The sequence below is a fragment of the Colossoma macropomum genome, unplaced genomic scaffold, assembly GCF_904425465.1.
Source record: "Colossoma macropomum unplaced genomic scaffold, Colossoma_macropomum, whole genome shotgun sequence".
Taxonomy (NCBI): Eukaryota; Metazoa; Chordata; class Actinopteri; order Characiformes; family Serrasalmidae; genus Colossoma; species Colossoma macropomum.
This window is the reverse complement of record NW_023494802.1, coordinates 27,827,435-27,854,993: the sequence shown is the minus strand read 5'-3', so window position 1 is coordinate 27,854,993 and position 27,559 is coordinate 27,827,435. Positions and strand designations below refer to the sequence as shown.

The following is a 27,559-nucleotide window of genomic DNA, read 5'->3' as shown; positions in this document are numbered from 1 at the left end:
TGAGCTTCTATTCATAATGCGCTTTACTCCAATGTGGTGTAGTTTGTCAACAGCCAAATATTTGACTGTTGACTGTATACTGACTGTATACTAACTAGATGTAAGATGTTTTCACTTGCCAACAAGTACTTTTATGCTGTTTCTTAATGGGTTTTAGACAGATAATGCCATTAGTGGGTAAACACAGGCAGAGGCAAAGTGTAAAGCTTTTAGCAGTGCATGTTCAAGTTCTGGGCAGGAGTCACACTGAGCAAATAAGCTGTGTTTTCAGTGGCTCGCCCAGCACATGAATATCCTTCACATACATCCTGTTTGAGATCAGCCACACCTATATCAGAAACTCTGCTTCGAGAGCTGATCTCTGACTTAGCCTGTCCTTTTTATTCATTAGTTGGAGTTGCAATCAATAGAGCATGCGTTGACCCCAGATCAGTTCTATGCAGATTCCTGGAGACTTGTAGACTTGAGTGACCATGTGACAGAAGCACGAGTATGTGTCCATGACTCAAAGCTCAGCAGCTTGTAGGGTGAACCCATCATCAGTGGAAAACAATGGATATTGACAAGGGTTCATCAGCATTGAACTCCAAGAGATAAAGGCACATGGAGGCAGAGCCATGAGCAGGAGCTAGGCTGTGATATCACTGCAGACAGTACAGCCCCACCCATTTTTAGCATAGGTATATGTGTGAACACAAGTTTATTTTGCAGCACTTTGCTGATGTTTATGCTATCGGAACGTGGAATACTGCACAAACATTCGGGACTGACGACTGCCTAATTAGGCAAAAAAAGGCCGCAGGACATTCACAAGGTAAGACAGTCTTTTTAAAAACAGCAAATAAGAATATTTGTTTGTTATGCAGTGCAAATTGTTCATTGAGCTGCTTTGCAACAGATTATTCAGAATAACTTTTATGCAAAATCTATGCAGTGTAAACAACCTGTAATGCTAATCATAGCTATTTGGAGCTTAATTGGGGATACATATGTGGAAGACACACAAATAAGAAATGGAAAATCTTAAAAAAAAATGTCAAAAATGAGGCAAAGAAATTGAGCTGAAAACAGTTAATCTGGGAGATAATTGTTTTAATTCTGTTGTATAACATCATTTACACTGCACTGCATCTGGGCCTAAAATCATGTAAACAAGTAGGCTTATATATGTTCCTTCTCATTACATGTTCATGTTTTTAATGCAGGTCTTCAGGTGCAATCAAGATGGGAAATAGGCAATCCCTTGAAATAACAAGACCACAGGTAGCATCTTTAACGTTTACGTTTATCTGCATTTTTATGGGTTTACAAAAAAAAAAAAAGGGATTGATTTTAGCCTGAAGCTGTGGAAACATAGCCTTGTACAAGTTCTAAAGTCCTTGCTCTTATAGTCGGCAATGTTCTTGTGTTATTGAGCCAGAAACTTTCAAGAATGTTGCAACATGCACAGCAAAATACATGTTGATTTTTGGCTGGATACCTTAGATGTCAGTACTGGAGGTTTTTCTGTGTGCTTTCTCCTGTGCATGTTCATGGTCCTACAAATAAAACTGGTATATCGCTGCTGTCAAAGCAAAACCTTGTATTTTCATTTCTGTTTTTTTTTTTGTTGTTTATGACATAATTTGAAAATGCCAGTTTCCCTTTACATTGTGTGTTAATTTCACAACGAATGGACCAAAAGAAACAGCCCAAAACTACTTGGAATAAAAGTCTGATTCCATTGACTTACATTACAAGTAAAGTATGTTTTTTCTTTCTACCGTAGAGTTATCATTTTGGAGATATGAGGTTTTGTTCCAATGGCAGCGATGTGTATATATATATATGACTTCCGTTAAGTCGCATTTAACATACATGACATTCTATATATTCAGTTATTAATAATAGTTACATTTTTGATGTTATGCAGTTTTCTCTGTCATTTTAGAATCGTACTTATATGGAGCATACTACTGAATTGTTCAAACAGGAAAAAAAAATATTAAAAAACAGTTAAGAATTCATACCTTAGATATTTACAAGGATTATGTCTTTATTTATTTAAACCCAAGGCACTGACTGGGATAGTAGGAAAATATAAATATATAAATATAAATACTCTCTGTAGGGAAATGACTATTCCCTAAATAAACCCTAACCCCTATTTTTCTTTTTTTTAATGTTGTTTTTAAAAAGATCTTTTTGTTTTCTTTTAAATCTATCACAAGTTTAATTTTTAAATAAAAATAGCTCTGTCCCATGTTTTTTATGTCACTACTGAAATACAAAGAGTTTTAGTCCATGGCTGGAGCCATATTTTAGCCACACCCCTGCATTCTAGAGCAGAAAGTGAGACTACATCCCTGTCCCTCATGGCCACATGTGAGCAGTTAGATCCCATTGTTTTGAAGTAAATGTCTAAAAATCTGTGTGTAACTTTGACAATTGTCAATATCACAGCATGTGTTTTCATGAAAAATATTAAGATTTTATGAGTGTATGACTGTTCAAAGCTGTGTTCGCTGTTTGTATACTGGCTAGCGTTTTGAGTTCTGCTCAAAATTAGCTCAAATTGTCACTACTGAAACATTTAGTAACGTTTTCGGAAGTTATTGTATTGGTAATGACATTTGCTTCAGGCAAAAGGATTTTAGTCTGAAGTTCAAGTTTTGATTTATAACTTTGAACAAATTCGGTAGAATGACCCTTATACTGTACAGTGCTATTGATCTTTCTGGATATATCTAAACGTTTCAGTTTCTTCTTGCTTCTTACTAAGTAATTAAAATAAATTAATTGATTCTAAACTTTTGAACTGAAGTGTTGTGTACATTCCTTTTACCTCATATGGATTACCATAAAACTGAAAATGCAATAATGTGAAGAAAAATACAGAAGCTAAACAGTAAACTGAATAATTATGGAGCATTATATTCTAACATTTGCTTCTTCTTTTCAGACAGAACATGGTGGAAAACACGTTCAAAATGGTGAACCCAACGGACATGCTATATCTGGTTCTCATTTGCCTGATGCTGGTAGGAACATCAATGCTACATAGGCTGGGACTAATCATATCTGTTGTGTGTTGTTGTTCGGTCAGATTTCTTCTGTTCTCCATGTGTTTGGATTGGAATTTTTAAATGGTTATGATCAACAGAATCAATTCTTATCCACCCTGGTTTTAGATCATATTAGGAATTTTAAGTAAGGCATGATGGTAATGCTATATAAACTTTGGGCGTAGACCGGTGACAACACTTGTGACAAACTGCTGTTTGATTTTCTCCTGTGCATACAGCATCTGGCTGCACTAGCAGTCGTATAAAAGAATAAGCAAGCTGCACTGAGGAGGATGACTTGAGAAAATATTGATATTTCAGCAAGGAGGCAGACTGTGAAGGCCTGATTCAGTCAGCTTTCACAGATCATTATTGATGACTCATAAATTTTCAGTTAGCTGGTGGATTTTAGCCAGTAATCTTTGTGTACACTTTAGTTGCGTTGGTTATACAGTTTGTAGCTACTGGTAACTCCTTGGACAAAGCTTTCACTGGGGAGTGGCTGTTGAACTCCCTGAGCAGGCTGATATTTCAAATCCCTGACATGGCTGTATTAATTAGAAAGGATTATTTGGTATCCATGACATCCTATAACATGCCAAGCGATGTTAGTAGAGTATGCTTAGGCTTTTCTAGAAGTGTCCAGCGATTGTGTGGTTGTCCTGTATGCTTAAAGGTGCCAGAGGTTCACCAAAGGACACTGCAGACATCCAGCAACCACTGATATTTCAATTCTATAGATTTTTCAAAAGTTACGAATAAATAGATATTTGGGAATTAAATTGTAGAGAAACGTATCAGTTCTTATTTCTTAACAATGGTGGTGATAGGAACCTGGGGTCATGATGTCTACAACACAATTATAGCCACTTTATGATTTTATTTACTATCCAAAATGAACAGTGAACCTTCACATGTCTTCTGAGTTTTTATAGGCTTTGTATTGTTGATAATGGTATAATAGTGATAAATCCAAAAATATACATTTTCTTTGAGATCTATTTTGCCTTACAGTGCCCTGCATGTACCTCTCTCCCATGGCAGTCATTTTAAAAATGCATTTTAAGGCCCAGTCACTCTAGAGTTTGTGAAATTACATTCATTTAAATTGAATTTACATTGTTGAATGGTTTTGCGTCCTAAACTTCCAAACTTCCTTCCTTCCTAATGTCAGGTTCAACTTTGGTGAGTCCAATACATGAATTTGAGTCCTTGATCAATAGGGCTACTGCTCTGACTGTGCTGACCTCTGAAGAGGCCTTTCCTATGGCAGCACTGAACCATCAAAAAGAGGACATGCTAATTTTAGCAATCTTTAAGCACAAACCTGTAAACATTTCTTCTCCACTGGCTATAAACACATGAAAAACAGACTGCATTATACACAGTCAGTCAGGAGACTTCATTGTTATCTTCACTTTGTGGCTTAACTGTTTGCTTTAGACAAGTTAGCCAGCTTGCTAATGATTTGGAAACTCCTTGGCAAACAGCAGCCGCACAAAGATCACCTTACTGCCACTAACCATGCCAGCTACAGATCAGTGTGCAGCACTATGCTGTGGTAAATACATAGTTATCTGATATAATGTTCCTTTTTGTGTACTGTCTATGTTAGGTGAGTTAGCCAGCTTGCTAAGTGCTATGTTAGCTCCTTGGCTAACAGCAGATGCACACGTCACCCCACTGACCATGCCTGTTATCTATTTTATTAAATTTTATTTATTTAAATTTTTTTTTGTGTGCAGCACTAAACTCCCACAAATATATAATTGTCTGATATAATTATGTCCATTTTTCTGTTCTTGCTGTTTATGGTTAGCGAGTTAGCCAGCTTGCTAACTGGACCTACATGGAGGATTTTTTCTGATTGGCTGCCCTGTATTGTGCATCATTAAAAACTTGATTAGGTTTAAAAACTGCTTATTACTTCAACGTGACTGAGGGAAAGAGGTGGATATATGTAAATGTATGACATTTTTGTATAAAATTTCATAACATAAAAAGAGTGAATTCACAGCAGGCTGTTTTTGCTGCTTAGTTTTCATATATGGTCTGGGTGGACTAGGGGATGAATGGTGTGTTTTGGAACTTTAAAAAAAACTCTTATCAAACTCTTTTATTTAAAAAAGTGAGGAAAATCCTGTTTTCAATAATGGTGCCCTTTAAACACTTTGGACACCTGGTTCCTATCACAATTTCCTATCACTGTTCAAAGTATAAACATTTTTGACTCTAAAATGGTGTGTCACGTCAAACCACTCTGATTTGTTTACAGACTTTGTTTACACCTTAACAACTAAGTTATGCAGAAATATTGAAAAATAACCATTTGAGGGATAAAAGGTTTTGGTGTGATAGTGATGATATTTCTAATGTATTTATGTATCTGCATGGACACCATTTGTGGTGTTTTAACTGCATTTCTCTCGTCTCTAGTGTCCTGTGAAGTATCAGTGCAGCAAAACAGTGAACTGCCTGTCATGACTCAAACAAATAACACAAAGCCACCAGCAGAATCAGTAGAAGTTGATGCCAAGCAAGCCAGGGCTGTAGTCGTATCTCTGGACGTATCACCTGAGCAAGAAATCCCAGCAGAGAGCAGCACACCAGTTAAAGAGGAGACACCAAAACCAGCTCAGCCCGCCAACTTCTTCAAGAAGTTCAAGAAGAAGAATGAACCTGTGGCCCCAGCAGCAGAGGGTAAGTGAAGTAAATCAAATTTTGTTTTTTTTAGTTTTTTTTCCCTTTTGAAAATATTAGCTTCCTTTACATTTCGTCAACATTTCATTATAAGTGAACCGACAGAAATGGTCCGAAATTACACAGAGCAATTAATATACACTGAAGGGCAATTCCACAGATTTTTTCCACTGAAGTTATGGATGATTCAGTCATTGAGAATTGAATTATAGAAAAACTTGCCAGCTCTGTTTTTTTAGTAGTTGTAAGAACCAGGGGTCCCACTCTACCACATGAATATAGCTGTTTTATTTACTGTGCAAAATGGGTCTTTTGAGTTTTATAAGCTATGTAATGTTGAGAATAGTGACATAGTGTTAAATCTGAGAAAATAAGTATCCTTTGAGAACTATTTTCACACACAGTGGCCTGCATGTACTTCTCAGCTTAGAATGTATTTACAAATATACTTTAGGCCAAAACTTCATCTCAAAACTACAGTTAAACAGTGTCTCAGACATGAAGCAGCATATTCATAACCATTTAACCAAAACTGTTCTGTGACTTGTTGACTGAAATTACTGAAATATACAGAAATGTTGAAAAATTGGTGTACATTCCCTTTCAAGATAAGAATGTCTTTTCTTCCTGTTTCAAGTTGCTATTTCTGAGATTTTCTTTCAACAGTGATGATATTTCGAATGTTTTTATGTATCTGCATGAACACCATTTATAGTGTTTTAAATGCATTTCTCTCATCTCTAGTGTCCTGTGAAATATCAGTGCAGCAAAACAGTGAACTGCCTGCCGTGACTCAAACAGATAACATAAAGCCATCAGCAGAATCAGTAGAAGTTGATGCCAAGCAAGATAGTGCTGTAATCATATCTCTGGAAGTAGCACCTGAGCAAGAAATCCCAGCAGAGAGCAGCACACCAGCTAAAGAGGAGACACCAAAACCAACTCAGCCAGCCAACTTCTTCAAGCTTTTCAAGAAGAAGAATGAACCTGTAATCCCAGCATCAGAGGGTAAGTCAAGTAAATCAATACAATTATAGCATTTGTATTTGATTGACATGTCTGTGTCATATAATCTGTCATTTAATAACATTGCAACTCGATTAATTTCATTTTTGATTTTAGTTTTTCTGCACCATTTGAAAAAAGCAGCTGTCCTTTACATTGTGTGAATACTCAATAAGAAGTGGACCAGCAGAAATGGTCCAACATTACTTGAAATTGTTTATATAAACTGAAGGGCAAGTCCACCAATTTTTCTAAATTTACAGATAATTCAATCATTGGGAATTTAACTGTAGAGAAACATACACACTCCGATTTTTTAACAATGATTATAGGGTTGTAATGTTTACAACACAAATGTGGCCACTTTATTTGCTGACATTTACTGTAATACTTTTAGAGGCTTTAAATGCTTTGGATGTCTGGTTCCTATCACCACAACAGGCCTTTCACATCAAACCACTCTGAATGACTCTGTTGACATGTTAATTACTGAAAAATGCAGAAATATTGAAAAACAGGTGGAATTTCCCTTTAAACCTAAGAATGTTGTTTTCTTCCCTTTTCAATTTGCCATTTCAGAGATGCAAGGTTTTGGTATGACAATGATGGTATGTTAAATGTATATATGTATTTGCATGGACACCATTTGTAGTGTTTTTAACTACATTTCTTTTGTCTCTAGTATCCTGTGAAGTCTCAGTGCAGCAAAACAGTGAACCACCTGCCATGAATCAAACAAATAACACAAAGCCACCAGCAGAATCAGTAGAAGTTGATGCCAAGCAAGCCAGTGCTGTAGTCGTATCTCTGGAAGTAGCACCTGAGCAAGAAATCCCAGCAGAGAGCAGCACACCAGTTAAAGAGGAGACACCAAAACCAGCTCAGCCTGCCAACTTCTTCAAGAAGTTCAAGAAGAAGAATGAACCCATAACCCCAGCAGCAGAGGGTAAGTGTGTCTTCTGAGTTTTGTAGGCTATGTAATGTTGATACTGGTAAAATAGTGGTAAATCTGAGAAAACATGTTTCCTTTGGGAACTATTTTCACAAGCAATGGCCTGCATGTATTTTTTAGCTTAGAATGTATTTAAAGATATACTTTAGGCCAAAACCTAATCTTAAAACTATCAGGTGTCAACAGGGACGAAATGTTAAATGTTTTAATGTATTTGCATGGACACATTTGTATTGTTTATTTTAACTGCATTTCTCTCGTCTCTAGTGTCCTGTGAAGTGTCAGTGCAGCAAAACAGTGAACCACCTGCCATGACTCAAACAAATAACACAAAGCCATTAGCAGAATTAGTAGAAGTTGATGCCAAGCAAGCCAGTGCAGTAGTCGTATCTCTGGACGTATCACCTGAGCAAGAAATCCCAGCAGAGAGCAGCGCGCCAGCTAAAGAGGAGACACCAAAACCAGCTCAGCCAGCCAACTTCTTCAAGCTTTTCAAGAAGAAGAATGAACCTGTGGCCCCAGCAGCAGAAGGTAAGTCAAGTAAGCAGTGTTTAATAATTTCTGTTTGACCTGTATTCAACTTAAACCTAGTATGATATTTGATGTTTTACTTAGCGAGCTTTATTGTTTATTGTAAATATATGATCATTCTAAATATGAGGGCGGCAACAAGTTCCAAAACATTGGAACAGGAGCATGTTTACCACTATGTCACATCACTTTTCCTTTTAATAAACGTTTGGGGACTGCAGACACCAATTGATCCAGTTTTCAAAGCAGATTTTTTTGTCATTCTTCAGCTGCAGAACTGTATGGGGCTTTTGTTTTTGGATTTTGAGCTTCATAATACACCATATATTTTCAATAGTGGACAGGTAGGCCATTCTAGCACTCACACTCTCTGATTATATGCAGAATGTTTCTTGAAGTTGTCATGTTGAAATACGCATAGACATGCCTAAGGAAACTAAAAGGCAGCATATGTTGTTCCAAAATGTGTAAATATCTTTCCATGTTAATGATGCTTTCATAGAAGTGCAAGTTACCAAAAATAATCCACTCCTATACTATGACCCAGACTTTTGAACTTTACACTGGTAATAATCTGGATGCTTCTTTACTTCTTTGGCCCAGAGAACGCAACATTTATTATTTTCAAGATGAAGCCCAGAGAAGTAGGCAGTGTTTCTGGTTTCTGGACATTGTTGACATGTGGCTTAACCTGTGCATAGCCCAGTCCTAACTTGCATTTGTGGATACAGTAACAGACTGTTTTATTGACAATGTTTTATCAAAGTATTCCTGAGCCCATGCATCACAGAAACATGCCAGTTTTTAGTGCAGTGCCATCTGAGGGATCAGAGGTCATGGGCATTCAGTTGTGATTTTAGGCCTTGCTTTTTACACAGAAATTTCTCTGGATTCTCTGAATCTATTGATAATAATATGTATCATAGAGGTTGAAATATCTAAAATCCTTGTTACAGCTGGTTGAGCATTGTTGTTCTTAATCATTCAGACTATTTGCTGATGCCTTTTTGGTAAATTGTTGCGCCTTGACTTATCCTTGCTCATAAAGAACTAGGCCTTTCCTGGATGCTTCTTTTACACTAACTCATGATTACGTCACATCATTTTTAATGCTTTCTGAATATTTACAAATGTTCCTAGTCTTAAATTGCCCTTGTTTCAACTTTTTTTGGAACATGGGGCAGGCATCAATTTTAGAATGAGCTTTACAAAAAACAATAAAGTTGATGAGATAAAACGTTAAATATCTTGTCTTTGTACTGTTTTTGTTTAAATACAGGCTAAAGAAGATTTACAAAAAAAAAACTTTCTGTTTTTATTTGCGTTTCACATACTGTTCCACCTTCTCTCGTCTCTAGTGTCCTGTGAAGTGTCAGTGCAGCAAAACAGTGAACCGCCTGCCGTGACTCAAACAAATAACACAAAGCCATCAGCAGAATCAGTAGAAGTTAATGGCAAGCAAGCCAGTGCTGTAGTCGTATCTCTGGACATATCACCTGAGCAAGAAATCCCAGCAGAGAGCAGCGTGCCAGCTAAAGAGGAGACACCAAAACCAGCTCAGCCAGCCAACTTCTTCAAGCTTTTCAAGAAGAAGAATGAACCTGTGGTACCAGCAGCAGAAGGTAAGTCAAGTAAATCAAATTTTAGTTTTTATTTTATTGATTTATTATTGGCATTTGAAAATACTGGCTGTCCTTTAATTTGTGTGAAAGTTTCATTATGAATGGACCGACGGAAATAGTCCAAAATTATTTGGAATAATTAATACACACTGAAGGGCAATTATACTTTTCCAATTCCAGTTCCAGTTTTTCAAAATTGTAGATAATTCAGTCATTAATAAAGTAACTGTGGAGAAACGTACAGACTCATATTCTTAATAAAGGTTATAGAAACTAGGGGTTGTTACATATATGATTCAAATATAGCCACTTTATTTACTATTGAAAATGTGTTTTCTGAGTTTTTATAGGCTATGTAATGTTGATACTGGTAAATTAGTAGTAAATCTAAAAAAATAAGCTTTCTCTGGGAACTGCTTGACCATACAATGTCCTGCATGTACCCTTCTGCCATGAATGTATTTAAATATATATATATATATATATATATATATATATATATATATATATATATGTCAAAAGCCTTACAATAAAGCTATAGTTAAGCAGTCCCTTAAACATCAGGCAGTATATTTGTAACCATTTTGTGTGATACTTTTAAAGACCTTAAATGCTTTAGACCTCTGGTTCCTATCACCACAACTATGAACAGTTTGACTCTCTAATGGCTTATTTCATATGAAACCACTCTGACTGACGAATCACTGAATTATGTAGAAATGTTGAAAAATCCCTGTAATTGCCCTTTAAAGCTAAGAATGTTTTTTCTTTCTCTCTTCAAGTCACCATTTCAGCAATGGTATTTCAACTGTATTTATGTATTTGCATGGACACACCATTTGTAGGGTTTTAACTGCATTTCACTCGTATCTAGTGTCCTGTGAAGTGTCAGTGCAGCAAAACAGTGAACCGCCTGCCGTGACTCAAACAGATAACGCAAAGCCATCAGCAGAATCAGTAGAAGTTGATGCCAAGCAAGCCAGTGCTGTAGTCGTATCTCTGGAAGTATCACCTGAGCAAGAACTCCCAGTGGAGAACAGCACACCAGCTAAAGAGGAGTCACCAAAACCAGCTCCAAAAGCCAAGTTCTTCAAGCTTTTCAAGAAGAAGAATGAACCCATAACCCCAGCAGTATCAGAGAGCAATGAATCAGCTGAAGAACAGACGGCTCCTGAAGTACACACTGATGGCCAGATGTTTGTAAGTGCAACACCTCAAGAGTAACACAATTAGTTCTCTCTTCTTCTGTCAGAGCTTAATTAACTAATATGAGCTTAGTATCCTTCATTTTTCCCAATGATAATACACACAAATACATATGATATTTTGTGTATCTCTTTGCTTTTGGCTGTGGTACACATTACATATATTATATCTATAAATGGATACAGTTTATTTAGATTTGCATACTTCGAATACATGAATTAATGAAGTAATAACATTTTGTATGCAAACATATACTGGGATTATTGTCTCAATACAAGATACATCCTAGTTTCAGTGAACGAAACTATGTTTCACTGATGGATCTCTATTGACACTTTTCTATTCTTAAACTAAAATGGCTGCTAGTTTTAGTGAAGCAAGACAGCCTTTAGTTTCAAAAATTGAAAGTGAAGAAACAATGACGAAAATCACAGGGCATTAAAGATAGAATTTCCTAGAAAGCACTGATCAGAAAAATTTATTGTGACCCCATCACTGAGTGTAAATTATCCTCTGCTGAGTTTATAGTATTAATGTAGTAATTAATATAAAATGGCTCTTAATGTGTTTGTCATCCCGATATTATGTTAGAACATCATCAAGTAAATCATTAAGAAAACACTGGAGGCATTTTATCATCAGTTATTTGTAGAATGTTGTTACATATCTTTAATAGTTTCTAGAGGCGAAACATTCTTCAAAATGACACATACCTACCAATATTGACTGGCCAAGAGTGCTGAAAAAAGCATTCAGATGTGAAATCTACAGTACTGTGAAAAAGTCAGATACCACGCTTCATTTATTTAATTTCTAGTCAAAACAGAGTTCATGTTCAAGTTTTTCTTTTACAGGTGATATTTCTGAGGAGATTAAATTTCAAATAATTCACTTGCAGAGGAAAGGAAAATAAATGAAAATCACTAAAACTGTCAGAAAATATTGAGTTGTGTCTGGAAAATTGAAAAAAATGAAGGGTGGTCTCTGACTTTTGGACAGTACTGTATATGAATTTGTTATTGATGGTCAATATTTTAATGGAAGTGGTTTAAAAATGATGTGACTCTAATTATGCACAGTCATTACATTATAAATATACATACATTATATAATTTAAACTAAGATCCAGCTGCTTCCAAACGTGACCCCATTTTCTATTGCTGTTTCCATTATTTTGACCCTCTCTGATACATGTGTTACATCAAGGGCATCCAGTAATGTATCATTGTGCAGAAGTTGGGCATTTTGATTAATCTGCTTGTTTATCCTCCATAAAAGGAGATAGACTCCTTTTGCATGGTCCATGACGAAACCATTGAAGATGCTGACATTGTCTCTCTGCCATCGCCCACTGATCTTGATGCTGAAATTATGCAAGCTGCAGAAAAGCTGTCATTGCAGTTGATTGCTTCCGTTCAGATGGCGCTCTCATCCGAGGACATTACCGATTCAGCTCCATCCACTCAGATGATCTCGCTAGAGGCATCTGCCACTGATGATACTGAAATAACTGAAGCTGGATCAGCTGAACCTCTGACCCGTCCTGAGGCCCTTCAAGCGTCCAGTGTAGCAGAGCCACCATCTGTTGTTGAGGAGATGTTGAAAACTGAGGCAGCATTTGCAGAGGACATCGTGATTAAAGCCAAAAAATATTCAGAAGAGATGTTGCCTATTGCAGAGGAGACTGTTTCAGCCATTGAGATGCCAGAGGTTGTCATTGAGGTTCCAGGATCAGGAGCTGAGAAGCCATTCTATGTGAAATCAGTGAAGGAACCTGAGGAACCCATCATGAGGAATGATGTTCCTGCTATTACGGAATCAGCAGCGCTTTGTGATGAGCCACTGAATGAAATGTATGCACGAGAGCTCACTGGAGAAGAAACGTATGCACTAGAATCAACTGAGGAAGACTGGGTGGTTATTGATGACCCTACTCAAGCAAGTGATTCTGCAAAATTTATGAATTTGCTTTGTCAGCTGAGGTCTGCATGCATAAGGACTGTGGAAGAGTTTTCGTATAATGCCAGCATAAACGTTCATGCAAAAGAAAGAACCATTCACATCACAATCGATGTTTGCTCGAGCATGGGCAATGAGTCAAAGTGTGGGAGTAAGTCCAGTAGTGTCGCTGACGCTGTGGTCAAAGCAACAGCAGAGGAGCAAGAGGGACATCATCACATTCTGAGTAGCGTAAGTCCGACCGATTGGAAACAAGCCTGGATTTGAAGAATGAAATGGAGATCTCACTGCATGGATGAACTCACTGCATGAAGCAATTCAACATTAATTGTCAAATTAAAAACTAATCCTAACATGAGTCACCCCTAAAGTTTAAATACACATAGTAATCTATATACTAAAAACCTATGGTACACTGTAAAATTTATTATGTTGCGTTTTAAGGAATTTCATTGCCTTTGGTTATTTGAGATTGCCGCCTTTATATTATTAGCATCATGTATGTTTACTGTAACTGAGCAGTCCAAGAGAAAATAAACAAATTAAGCCAGAGCAATACAAATACCTATAGGCAATCATTAAAACATTAGTGAAACAGATTCACTCAATTCTCTCTTATAATGTATTAATATTTGTTTAAAAACATTTTTTAGAAAGATAGGTGTAATGTTGGAGCAACATCAGATTAAAGCTATACTTAGACAAACAATTACACAGATTTTTTCTCATGCCATATCGCTTAGCCAAGACATCCTTAGAGAAACAGCATAATCCAGCATAACTGGTCACTAAAAAGAACAACATATGTTGCGTTTTGGATGCTGGTATGATGATCAGTATCAACAGAAGTTGATATGCTGGTCACTACCAATACAAGCCAAAACAAGTATATATTGTGTTTTGTACATCTGGTATACTGGTCAACCAGCATGGCCGTGCTGGGTGACCAGCATAAACCAGCTTAAACCAGCATGGAATTCATGCTGGTGTAAACTTTTTTTTTCCAAGGATGTCTGGTGTCCAAAGTTTGCTTTATTAGTCTTTAACTGCAGCTACAAAGCTTATGTCAGTTACATAGTAATGGAAGCTTATCGACCATCTTATAGACATACTGAAAACTGTGTAAATCATCATACAGTTGCCTAAAACTCAATAGAGGTTTTAAATAATCTAAACTAGACTTGTTTTGGTGGTTTCTGATGCTGTTGTACTTTAATGATTTTCAATAGTAATGTGCTATGTTTTATTAAAATGGACAAAGATATGTTGCATAGCTAAAAACATTAGCAGCCTCCATCCTGAAGCCTGAATTTTGTCTGTACTTTTGTCAATTTTCATGGATTACAGCAGATCATACAGTGCCAAAAATACTTAAACAAGTCTATTTGAGATTACTTCACAACTCAGAGCAGTTTGAGATAACAGTGTGATGATTTAGGCATGCAGTTAGCACAATGCTAACTATGGAGTATAAGCTCTCTTTACATGTTAGCTACATTAGCCTTATAGTTTCAGTGGCAAAATAAAGGAACAAACTTTTGGCTCAATGATGGGTAATGGCTGATCACCTACATTTTGGACAGGGAAAAAAAAATTATAAATTTAAATTTTGGCTAAACCACTGTTTTAAGAGGGATAATAATGGAGCAATGTTGTACCCTTGGACAGTCATGGAACCTTGCTCAAGGGTACAATGGTAGCCAGGGTAGGCCAGAGATTAGTGAATCTGCAGCCTTTTTAGAGTTTAATCAATTAAATTAAGCTATATTTTTGGCACTCACTGTGGTGCTACTGCATCAAAGTTATTATCAAGTCAAGTGATTATATGTGTCTGTGACAACTACGCACTTTTATGAACAAACTGTCATTTTGTTTTGTCTGGGTAGACAACTGTTTTGTCCCCTTTCTCAAAAGATCAATGTTTCCCTCTTCACTAACAATATACTAACTATTATCTACTAATCATTCCTGTCTAGTTCACAAAGTTGAAAGATGGAACTTTCTAACACTCATTTTGCAAGTGCAAGCAGAGGTTATGCATTCTGAATTTTGAGAAAAAAACAAAAGAAAATACTATACAGTAACTTGGCAACTTTTCTACGCATAAGGCGCACACAGGCTTTAAGTCCAGAACATTGCTGAATATCAATGAGTGAGGGGGAAAAAACAGGCACTAATGAAAGGGTGATTGTTGCCGGAGCTCCGAGTAGGCAGAGGCATGGCTGGAATTGTGCAGCGCTTCAATGCAGCGATTAACAGCTACTGCACATCAGCTGTAGGACTGTAACACGTTTTCCAAGGGCTAATTCTCTGGGTTCATCTATAGGAGCCTCCTGACATAAAGGGAAGTACACAGCCTGAGGAAGAGTCACAGGGTGAATCGCTCAATTCCAGCGCCGCTGAGGTCGCAGAAGACAGCGCTCAACCGGAGGAGATTAACCCAGAGGAAAATCCAGTTATGAACTTTTTCAAAACCCTTGTAAGTACATTGTATTATTATTCAATCCTGCTACTGTTCCATGGTGTTGGTTTTCATTCAAATTGATTTTTGAAATCATTGTTAATTACTTATTAATTGATATTTCCAGCGACAATTGTGATTGATAATAATTACATTGATGGTTATTTTTTTTTCAGAATGGAATTGATCAGAATTTTGTCAATTTAAAATGAGAAATTGACATTAATACAGTAATGTATAGAGTTCATGACGTCCAACTAACATATAATCTACTGAATGTGTAAAATAGCCTAAAAACGTCCATCCTTAAATAGAGTTGAATGAAAATTTATGAAACTTGTAAACTTAAACATAAACACAAAGCAAAAGAATTTAAAACATTGCCAGGATTATGTCAGTGGTCAGTGAATTCACCATCTTGATTAAGTGCAACTATAAAAGATAAAAATGTACTTAAATTGATTTTAAAAATTCTTTAGAATTCCAAAGTTGATCTCTTTCAAGAGTTAAACTATTCCCTGGCATGGTGCTAAATCAAGCTCTTTGAACATGTCAGAATGTGGCAGTCTTTTGTTTTGCTGCATAATGTGTGCTCACAAGGGGAGGCCTGTGCGTTTGGAAATTGTGATGGGCCCTGATAAAGCATGGGCAGGCCTACGCCATCTCCGGAGGACAATGGCCAACTCAATAAGAGAACATGTTCACTATGAGCCCTGCCATGGAGCTCTTTGTGTGCTTGTGGCAAAAGCTAGCCCATCTGAACTGCGCCTTGACAGCAAGGCATTATAGTCTGGGACTGTTTTTTAAATATATATCTCAATTGCTTAGCCCCGGATTTAAAACCCAGCAGCTGGAAACATTATAGGCTTCCTGGATGGAGTACCTGAAGGAGAGATATATGCTAAAGCATGCAACCATCATGATTTTCCACAGTCACTCAAATATTTCCATGACTCCATTCTCTTTTTTGCATGCGAAGGTGAGTCCGACCAAAACAACAAAAGAAGCGACAGCTGCTCCTGATGCCTCAAAAGACCAGGTAAATAACTCTGTGGACTGCTATTGCACCAGTAATGATGGCTGTGGATCATTTGTGATTGTATTTTTTCTGCTGTTTGTAGTTTAATGCAAATGTATTTTCAACTGACTGATTTTTCAAAAGAATGATTAAGCTGCAGTCATGTTCCGATGGCTTGTGTGATTGTGTATCAGATTCTCATTTGTGCATTGTTGAGCTAATGAAATTTTACAGATTTTTCTCTCGGCACCAAGTGCATTTGACTCTGGGCCCATTTATTTTCTGCAGTTGCTTAGTCAGGTATCTCTTTTGCTGCAGTTTAGCTTACGCAGGTTAATTCATCATGAAAGACTGCAATCCAATGGAGACCATTTGTGTTTTGATAGTTATCCATAATAATCCCCAGCTGCTGGCAAAATCCTTTATTGAGTGGAAAAACATAGAGCTTTATGATTTACTGGTCTTGAGTCAGGTACTGTATTTGTATGATTGACCCCTGCTGCTGAAGATGCTTCCACACTCCTTCCCACCATGCTTTATAGACTGAAGGCCTCCAGACAGAAAGACCATCAGTATTAGTATGGAATTCTTTGCTTTAATCTGTATATGTTTGCTTTTTTGACTTTTTTTTTCTGCTTTTTTTCAATACACAGTCACAGAAGGAGACCCCATCGGTTTCAACACCAAGCGTAAGAAGCTCTTCCTGTGATATCATTTTATAAGTCTCAGTCAGTCAGAAATTCCATTCCAATTTTCCATTTGTCTCTATTATAAGGTACAGGAAGTACCGAAGGTGCCCCCTCCTCCACCGCCAGCACCTCCAAAGATGGAAAGTAAAGCTGAATCAACCGTAAAGAAAGAGGAGGCCCCAGCAGCAGAAGCAGCAGCAGCAGCCAAGGAGCAAGAGACCCCCAGTAAAGCTAAAGCTAAAGACAGCCCATTTGGCAAGCTCTTCCGTCCAAAGGTACATCTGACAGCTAAATATGCAATGCAGCATACTAAAAATGCATTACAATATATTCTATTGCACTTACAGATGGCAGCAGTCCAGTAGCCAGTATCGATATTGGGCAGCAAATGCTGGAGGGATATCGGTAGAAAAAAATGAATGTAAATCTAGCCTGAAATAGCACAGAATTGTTTCTAGTGCAGCCAAGTAGTAGGTTTCAGTATTGGTATAACTACAAGAAAAAGTGGTCTTGTGCCATCTTTAATTGCAATATTATTCATTTTCATATGGGATAATATAACAAGTAAAAATAAAGAAAAATGGCACAGTAGTATCACATTGAACACTAGCTAGCATTGGGTCAGGTCATTGTACCATATTTTAGTGTCTAAGAAGTGGCACACCATAACAGAATTATGTTCATTTGAGGCATTGCTAGGCAAGGTGGTGTCAAAAGTTCAGGCGGCAACAGCGAGCGGAGCCGGCGCCCCTGCCAAGGCATCAGCAGCGGTAAACAGCAACACAGAGTGGCCATTTTGAAATTAACAGGACTTACCCATTCAGTGTTTTCATCACTGATGCCATTAAGTTAATTGCATCCTTTCACCAATCAATGACTGATTCTGAGAAAGAAGAGTTATGATATGCCATATTATTAGTGATTGTTTTTCAAATCATAATTTGTGTCAGATTCATCACTTCAAACTTCATTCTCATATGCATTTTAGTGAAATTGCTTCATCTGTTGACAAAATCTGCTCCCGTTTCTCATCATGAGGAGCAAACATTTCACTCAGCATGATGAGTAGACAACTGAACTTCCATTACAGTGACATCATCCTGACAGCAGCCATTACCTCATATGACAACTGTCGGCCAACTAAACCATGAGCTTTGGGTCTCATTCACTTCATCCCATCACTTAATAACTGATGTCAAATTTATTCAGGCTTCTTAGAGGCATTGTGCTACAAGCAGCTGAGTTATGGGTCTTGTGAGACTGGAAAAGCTTTTGCAAAGGCTCATGGGAATTGTAGTTTTTTGCCTAGTTAACCCCAAATATCTGCTTACCTGCAGTCTGTGGTGAAGGAAGAAGCAGAGCCAGTTGAGGTACAGGTAAATAAGTTCAGCACTGTTTCAATCTGATCATCTGATCAATTTGATCACCTTTTTGGGGCTGCATGCAGGAAACACTGGTCTCTCTTCTGAAAGAAAATCTGATGTTGCCTCTTTCTTTCAGGTCACAGTTAAGCTAGACAGCTAATGATACTTGTATGAATTGTACTTTGCAATTCATCACCCCATGTACTTAGCTGCTTCAAATTCCTCTTGTGATTCTGCTCACAAATGCTGTCCATGTTCCTCGTTCTTCTGCCTCCAGTGCTTCCTTGATGTATTTCCTTCTTTGTTCTCTGGACTGTTGTCATACTCATACTCTCTCCTACTCCCCTATTTAAGGTAGATGCATCCAAGACCAGCACCCTTGAGGCTGCTGCCAAACCGGAACCGCCTCCGGCCCCTAAACCAGAAGAAAAGAAACCAGAGAAGAAGCCCTCACCCTTTGCCAACTTGCTCAAACCAAAGGTAAACAGACTTGCAGCACAAAGCTCAAGGCTGCCAGTGAGTGGTGTTTGTCAAACACTATTGTGGTTTGAGTGAACACATGAAGTAACTAGACTTTTGTGTAAATTTGAGGTACTGCTAGGCCAAGTGAGCTCTAAGATCCAGGCAGCTGCATCAAGTGCTGCAGCCAGTGTCTCCCTTGGCACTGGAGGAGCGGTAATTAGTGATATTTATAATGGTCATCTTAAAATTAACCAGACTTACAAAATTAAAGGAGATGCTGTCAGGATGTGCTATGACATACCATGGCTGTGTTCAAAATAGCATACTTAGTACTGTATACTGCACTGGTGTGTACTGTTCACTGCATGCTACTCCTCATAGCAGTATGCAGTATATTATGCAGTATGCCAGAATTACCTTAGTCTGGCAGGGCCAGTTGGGATCTTGTTACTACAATACATGCCTGGGGACAACTTATTAAACATATTATTGAATACTTTTCACTTCATAAGGATGTATGTGGAAGAAACAAAGATGCATAAAAATCTCATATTATGTAACATGATATAAGCTAGCAGATGTTACTAATATATGCCATATGTTTTCTATGATATATTGTTAAATACGTATATATGTTTGTAGATGTTGAAATATGGCTGAAATATATGTTCTGTATTTGAAAATGGCTAATTTTGTATAAGTTGGCATTAATGTCACACATATGCCCCTGTGTGACATATATAAGTTAGATATAAGTGAATTTCATATATCATTGCTGTCGGACCAAAACTCTGTATCTCTGTATCTCCAAAATCTTACCCCTTTAACTTCTAATGGAAGTTAATATAACAAACCTTGGAGATACAACATTTTTGAAGGGCAGCAACAATATGCATGTATATGCCATATATTTGAAATCCATATATTGCCATATTTCAGAGTTCCATAGGTTTTTTCATACTTACATTTAGAGCATTTGGAAGACGCTCTTATCCAGAGTGAGTCACAGTGTGATCACTTTACAGGTGAGGAGGTAGACATATGTAGTGTTAAGCAAAGGTAGTGTTAGGAGTCTTACCCAAGGACTCTTATTGCTATAGTGTAGGGTGCTCACCCTATAGAACCCCAGTCTGCAGCATGTAAGGCAGAGGTGTTTATCTCACACTGTGCCAACCAACCTTGCCTTGTAGTTTTTATTTTTACTACATGTAATACATTCACTGCACACACATATTTAATTAAGCACATCTACATGCTTAATTTACTTTGAGTTCCACCTTCATGAGGGGCTGAATGGGTTTGAAATTTGACATCCACTTTGCTATCACCCTAATAAGTCTACATTCCCACCTACATTCAGTCCAGAATTTCTCAGGAATGTCTCCAGATGTTCATGCTACGAGATCACATCTGGCCCAGCAAGACAACAATTACTATATCATGTACCATACAGCAGGGCAGGGGCATGACTAGACTCTACCAGCTTCAGGGGCTTAACCAGTTGGACTGTTCATAAGACCTGCCTCACTTTCTTAGCCCTCCAGTCACTGTTTAGCAACCGCTGCTAGCCCCTTTTCTGTGTTGGATTATGGGACACAGTTTAGCATACTGGAATATTTAGCCAGAGTAGTATGTCATCCAGGTATCTTTGGCATGCTGGAGAAATTCATGTTGGTCACATACTGCATGCCACTTACTACTTTTTGGCAGTATGCCAGCAGTATGTAGTAAGCAATTTTGAACACAGCCTCTGACTGACCTACTTATTTTGTGGTCGGGTAACTTTGTCAGATAACTGGTGTTATTGTTCTCAAATGCTTACAGCTGACTTAAAGGAATAGTACAGCAAAATATTTGAACATGTTCACAATTTTCCCCTAAATTCAATTTTAGTATGTCGACCAAGACATGTTTGGTATCTGGAATATGTTGCAGTGGAGCTACAATTCAACAAGGACTGGAAACATACCCCAACAAAGCATTGTATGCGTGTTTAAATCACACTTGCCTTAAACCCCATTGAGTTGTTAAAGGGCCTATACCATAGAAAATTTCCTCACTGTTTTGAAATAATAGTTTGATGTAGTATGTAAACATCATAGTAATTCCCAAATCCATACTGTTTAAAAACGGAAACTGTCTCTTACATAACATCCTTCTATTTAGCCTCCAGCAATTTAGGCTATAAATAGTGTTTCAACCTGGATTTCTTTCTGTATGAGACACAATACAGGGCAGCCAATCAGAGCAGAGCAGAGCTTTTACATATACCAGTTACCATAAGTGAAACTCATGTACAAGATAAAAATGTAGTAATTTATAAGTTTATGTAATCTCAAATAAACTTGATTAATTGGTTCCTGATGCTGTCGATCAACAAAAGTGCAGATAAAATCCAGGCTTCAAGATTGCTGCTACAACTGTTTTTAGCTATATGTACATTTTTGTCCATTTTTATAGATATGAAACCTCAGAACCACACTATTTGAGATAACGTAATAACTATACACAGTTTGAGGCAAGTATATTTGCATTATTCAGTAATGCAATTTCAGCATGCAGTTTGCAAGATGCTAATTGGTGAGTAGCTTACTTTACTTGTTAGCTACATTAGCCTAGTAGTTCCAGTGTAAAAGGACACTTCAGACACTTTTTTCATGAATGTCTCTTTTGCCGAACTATTACTTTAAAACTGCGCTGTATATGGATTCTAGTTTTAATATTCTCACCAGGACTACAGTTCATCACTTTTTATCACTTAAAAATCACTGTTACAGGAGCAGCTCTCTCGTCTATGGGCCATGAGTAACTGCCTTTTCTACTTATTCTGCTTTTAAAGCTTATCACATTAATCTCTTCTTGCTCTCTTTTTGTAGCTCTCTGTCTTTGTAATCATTGTAGATAAGAGAATCAGGGCAGTCAGTGAAAAGAGTAGCTACACTTATTCTTCTGATGTGATTTGATCAAAGGCCACAGAGCAAAAGAAAGAACCCCCTGCAGCCCCTGCCGCAGCAGAGGCCGCTGCAAGTGCCAAGGTCAAAGAAGAGCCAAAGCCCGCCGTTACAGCTGCTGCTGTTGCTGCGGCCGCCCCGGACAACAAGTCAGTGGGCAGTGCAGATAACCCTTCGCCCAGTGTCCCACGCAAGCTAGAGAAGAGGAACTCCATCCAACTGTTCTTCAAAAACCTGGTAAAGAGAAAAAACAAAACAAACAAACAAAAAAAAAACTAAAGGCTAAAGCTAAATCAAGCACAAAGGTGTAAACATGATTGCCATATCAGTGTAAGGCGAGGTATTTACTGTAGAAATGAGTTGTTGTTAAACCGGATTTCCCGAAAGTATCTTGGCACAAAGATTATTGTCAAATGGTAGAGCAACTGAGCATCACATTGAACACTCTCTCTACAAGATAAGATCAAGGGGAATTCCACCAATTTTTCCAAATTTCTGCATAATTAAATATTTTTATAATTGATTCAGAATGGTTTGATGTGAATTGCTCTGTTCTTAAAAAACTCACTGAGACCGAATTGTTTCTAGTGGTGGTGATAGGAACCAGACGTCCAATGTTTTTAATGCCTTTAAAAGCTCCCGAAGAGAAAATTATTTACATGAAATAGTTTAAAATGCATTGTCTGATGCCCCAGACATTGTTTTATGATAGTTTTAAGATAAGATTTTGGCCAAAAATATATTTTTATGGATACATTTATGGCAGAGAGATATATAATGCCATTATAAGGCAAAATAGTACCCAAAGAAAACAAAAGACTTTTTTACAATTTACTGGTCGTTGTATATAGCAAATAAAATGTGTGCTGTAATCATAGTGACCCCTGGTTCCTATCACCACTATTTTACAGAAATCAGAGTTGGTAAGTTTCTCTACAATTAACCATTTCACAGCAATGCAGCCTGAATGACTTTGTGTACATCTCAACAATTGAATTGGGCAAAATTTGGAAAAAAATGGTGGAATTCCCCTTTAATGCTATAAAAACATCTGGCCCTGGTTGCCTTAAAGGGGAATTCCACTGATTTTTTTTTTCAAATTTTCTGCACAGTTTAGTCATTAAGATGACTAAAAAGTCATTCCCAGTGGATTTATGTGAAATATGCATGAATCTAGAGAAACTTGCGTAGTCAGAATGAACAATGGAGGTGACGGTGATAGAATCAGACAGCAGTAGCGTTTAATGCCTCTTTAAGTTCCCTCACAGAAAGTTGTTACATTAAATGTAAAAAATAGAATTTCTGATGCCTGAGACTATGTTTTATGATAGTTCTTAGATAAGAATTTGGCCTAGAACATGTATTTTAAAAGCCATTCTTGGCAGAGAGGTGCATGCAAGGCGTTCTAAGGCAAAACAGTCTCCAAAGATTTTTTTTTTCAAATTTAACACTGTTTTACCACCATCAATGTTGCAAATGAAAACTCAGAAGACGTGTAGGTTCACTGGTGGTTTTGGATAATAAATAAAATGGCTGTATTTGAGTTGTTGACATCGTGACCCCTGGTTCTTATCATCATCACTGTAAAGAAAGCTTTAAAGTTTTCATTCAGTTCATTATAACTCAAATAGTTGCACATTTATATTATCTGAACACCTTCGATGAATCATTAGTCATTAGTTATAAAAAAGTTCATGATGATAAACAGTAAAATTAATTTTTCAGTGTTGTCTTTGGCATTGGTATAAAAATAGGGCCTTGCACACACATAGTGATATTCTGGTACATGATGAAAATCTCAGGTTGAAAAGAAAAATTCTTTCTGATGACTTTTACAGAACATGTATAAAAACCCCTTGTGCACTATGAGTCACTTGTGGTTTGGTCTTATATGTAATGTCTAACGTAGAACGTCTTCCCACCAGTGGCATATCCTGACCACTAGGTGACCTCATTTGGCAAAAATAGATATGCGAACTCTCACTCTTTTGTCAGTGCTCTTCCAAAAAAGGTATTATAGGTTTAGCCCAGGTATATACCGGCACAGTATATTATACATGAAAGTATATGGCCAAAAAGTTAAAGGATGAGTTTTAATAGTCAGCTATTAGTGTCAGTTAAAAAGTCTTTTGAATGTAGTTAGTACTTTCTGTATTGCCTTGTAATTTCTAGGTGGAGCACCAATGATGTCACCCTATAAGCATACAATAAAAGCATATCTGTATACACCCTTTATCCAGAACTCTACTTGTGAGTTTGAGCCAGATACATCTGGGAAGCTGATGTAAATAAGCCTGTAGTCGCCTAACAGGTTGTGATCAGTTATGCTCAAGGCAGTAATGCTAACCTTAGCAAAGGCAGACACTATTAAACTGAGCCTGCCTCTGTTTCTAATGCTGAATCTACTTTTGATGTGTCTCTCAGGGTCAAAAACGTCACTCTGACGCTGGAGTGCAAACGGAAGCCGTGGCACCTGAGAAGGCCAAGTAAAAGCCCTGCTCTTCGTCATCTGCGCTGAAAAGAAAACCCTTTGCATGTAAATAGGTATACGCATCTGAATGTCCTGACTTGGGGGGTTTACTTCTTACTCACCCTCCTGAACTGAACTGAAAGGAAACTCATAAAGCAAGGCCATTCCCAATTTCAGTACTTCCCAAACCTTCTGGAGTCAACTTGCGTCTTAATCCCAATACTTATAGGGGAATTCCACTGATTTTTCAAAATGATTAAATAATTCAGTAAACAAAGTCATTGAGAGTGGCTTGATGTGAAATGCGTTGTTCTCGAGAAACATACTGATTCAGATTTCTTTACAGTGGTGGTGATAGGAACCAGAGGTCAATATGTCTACAGTGCAAATATAACTATTTGATTTACTATCCAAAATGTCCTGTTAACCCACATGTCTTTAGTTTTTATGTGTAATGTAATGGTAAATCTGGAAAAAAAAAAATCTTTTAGGGACTGTTTTGCCTTAGAACTCCCTACATGTAACTCTCCTTCATGAATGTAGTTAAAATGCATTTTAGCCAAAACCTTTATCTCAAAACTATCTTAAAACAATATCTCAGACATGGTGTAATATATCTGTAAGCATTTTATGTAACAGCTGTCTGTGACATCTGGTTCCTATCACCACCACTATGATCAGACCTGACTTGGTAAGTTTCTCTAGAACAGAGCATTTCACATCAAACCACTCTGAACAACACTGTTTACATCATAATAAATGAATTATGCAGAAAATTAGGAATTCCTTTTTATAAGCCACACAGAGGTGTTTGGTTCTTTATATACAGTAAGAACAGAGGAAACTTTGCAAAGTTGCAAGAGGGTCTTGAGACTTGGTGAATTTTGGATGGTTTTATAATAAGTTTGATGGGGAGATGAAAAAAGAGGTACTAAGGTTCAATGTGACTTGCAGTTTCTGTTATATATAGTGGTGTAATGTAAATGTCAATTAACCCTGTCTTAACCCACAATATGGCCTTTTATGTAAATGCTTATTATTGCATGCAAAAAAACTAGTGTCATATGTCCAGCTTTATGATTCTGGAACATCTGATATTTGCACACATGGACAAACATTCCTATGGCTGTGAAAACAATCTGCAAATAACCCATAGAGTTTCTCCATTCAATCCAATTTTAAAGTCACCCTAAGTCAATGTTAACAACACTTCGAATGCTTTTTTGTGTTGTTGGTGATAAAACTGTTAACATCTTATGTGCCATAAGACCCTTTGATGCAGTATGGCCCATTGCTACAGTTTCATGCTAATTTAAAATCAGTTTCTTTAGTTAACACAAATTTTGCTAACATATTTATCACATTATCGCATGCAAGCTTTATGAAATATCGTCTTCTTTGTTGGTACTACTGTAAAGCATGTTTTCTCTAGCCAAGCCCTCACTAACCCTTCCACATGGTTTCTATTACTCTCTAAATAAACTGCTCATTCGCTTTCAGCATGGTGTAATTGCTTCCTCTGAAGTGGTATTTATGCTCAGTATCAGTCAGGCAGTTTATGGAATTTCAGTCTGCCCTCAGCGCATATATAAAGAGAATGGACCTAATTTGAAATCCTGATTTTATCTTGATATCTGAATCTAAGAGACACGGACATTTTCATCACTTTTTTTTTTTCATTTTTTGCATTTTATTGCTTGTAATCAACTAATGTCATCAATTAAATGAAATATTCTGTCTCTGAGAAATGATCCAGTCCTTGTTAATAAAATGCAAGGGTTCAACAACATGAAGACATTTCTTTTTTGCTTTGTTAACAGATCTTGACGGTCTGGTTTCATTCCTGCTCAGACAAACAAATGGCAGATTGATGAGTTTTATAAGGCATTCAGATCTCAGTGAAATCACTTTAATTAAGGCTATCGCTGCTAGACTTTATATCTCCAAAATGACAACTTTATAGGAAAAAGGAAAACACGTTCTTAACTTCAAAGGGCCCATATGCTAGCTTTTTCTTGCTTTTTATTTGCTTTTTATTTTTCAACTTATGACATTTGTGTGGGTTTTATACACCAAAAACAGTTTTTGTTACTGTACGTGTATGACTGATACAATTGTATGCAAAAATTTGACCACCCCAGTCAAATTACGTTTTGTTGATTTTCTAAGTGAAAATGAGTTAACGCGTCCTCTACAGGGAACACGTTTAAATATGGCATTTGTCTGTTCATTGTAGAGGACAAATTCTATTCATTTGCTGAGTTAAACGCATTGAAAAAAAAAAACAGAACAAACCAAAATTGTGTCATAACTTCTGCACAGGCCACATCTTCTGTGTGTTTTTGCTAACTTCAGCAACAGTAGGTGATCATTTAAATGTACAGAAGTGTGTTCTCTGTAGAGGATATGTGCTTATTTTCCCTTAGTAAATCAACAAAACATGCAATTCAACTGGGGTGCTCAAACTTTTGCGTACAATTGTACATTTGTACATCATAACATCAATGTGAATGGGTGGAGCTAAACTGCTGTAGGCTGAATATGTAGATATATGTAAATTCATTGTTTTTTTTTTGGTGACTTCACAAAAAGTCGAATTCAAAACAGGAAGTTCTTACAGCTTAGTTTCCATATATGGACAGGTAAGAGTGGTGAATGAAGAGTACATGTTTACATACTAGCAAGATTTCCTTCCAACTGATTTTGGAGCATTTCTATTGATCCATTTGTCATGAAATCCTCACACATGGTAAAGCTGGCATTTCTAAATGGTGTAAACAATTAAAAACTGAGAAGCATTCGAGATATAACAGTGATGCAGTGTTATCAGCTCCTGATTAAAGGTCTTCAGCACCCATCGTGCTTCTTTTGTCCCAGTCCACTGGTCTCGCGCATGAGCAGTAGGTCAGCAGGGTGAGGGATCTTAGCCGGGGGAGGGGGACTGGAGCTGGGGGACAGTGGGCTGGGAGGCCCCTTGTCAGCATTAATGTGTGTCACAGCCAGCACTGCCTCAAAGCCCTCTGTCTGAGAGAGAGAGAGAGAGAGAGCAGGAGAGTATATAGTATGAGGGTGGAAGAGATCAGATTCCAAGGCCCCTAGGGGGCCCAAGACATTTTCAGCCCACT

The 27,559-nt window shown here is 37.3% G+C and overlaps 1 protein-coding gene across 2 annotated transcripts; it reads left to right on the top strand.

Moving 5' to 3' along the window:
- The first annotated feature begins 380 nt into the window (after window positions 1-380).
- bcas1 (brain enriched myelin associated protein 1) lies at window positions 381-24,728 on the top strand. 2 transcript variants are annotated; one of them, XM_036591626.1, is made up of 18 exons: window positions 381-814; window positions 1,206-1,263; window positions 2,942-3,020; window positions 5,481-5,744; window positions 6,489-6,752; window positions 7,432-7,695; window positions 7,969-8,232; window positions 9,591-9,854; window positions 10,729-11,054; window positions 15,346-15,498; window positions 16,460-16,519; window positions 17,152-17,187; window positions 17,274-17,462; window positions 18,525-18,563; window positions 18,906-19,031; window positions 19,143-19,226; window positions 21,983-22,201; window positions 24,389-24,728. In XM_036591626.1, exons 2-18 carry the CDS (start codon window positions 1,225-1,227, stop codon window positions 24,452-24,454), a joined length of 2,736 nt encoding a protein of 911 aa, XP_036447519.1. In that variant the 5' UTR covers window positions 381-814; window positions 1,206-1,224; the 3' UTR covers window positions 24,455-24,728. The 2 variants fall into 2 exon arrangements, with proteins under 2 accessions (XP_036447519.1, XP_036447520.1); XM_036591627.1 differs by lacking the exon at window positions 18,525-18,563 and having other exon boundaries at window positions 382-814.
- Window positions 24,729-27,559: the final 2,831 nt, after the last annotated feature.

What these genes read in the sequence shown, in the direction of transcription:
- bcas1 (XM_036591626.1), top strand. Translation starts at nt 1,225, where the DNA reads ATGGGAAATAGGCAATCCCTTGAAATAACAAGACCACAG. An exon ending in TTCTCATTTGCCTGATGCTG is followed by an intron (nt 3,021 to 5,480) that starts GTAGGAACATCA and finishes TCTCGTCTCTAG; the next exon opens with TGTCCTGTGAAGTATCAGTG. An exon ending in TGTGGCCCCAGCAGCAGAAG is followed by an intron (nt 8,233 to 9,590) that starts GTAAGTCAAGTA and finishes TCTCGTCTCTAG; the next exon opens with TGTCCTGTGAAGTGTCAGTG.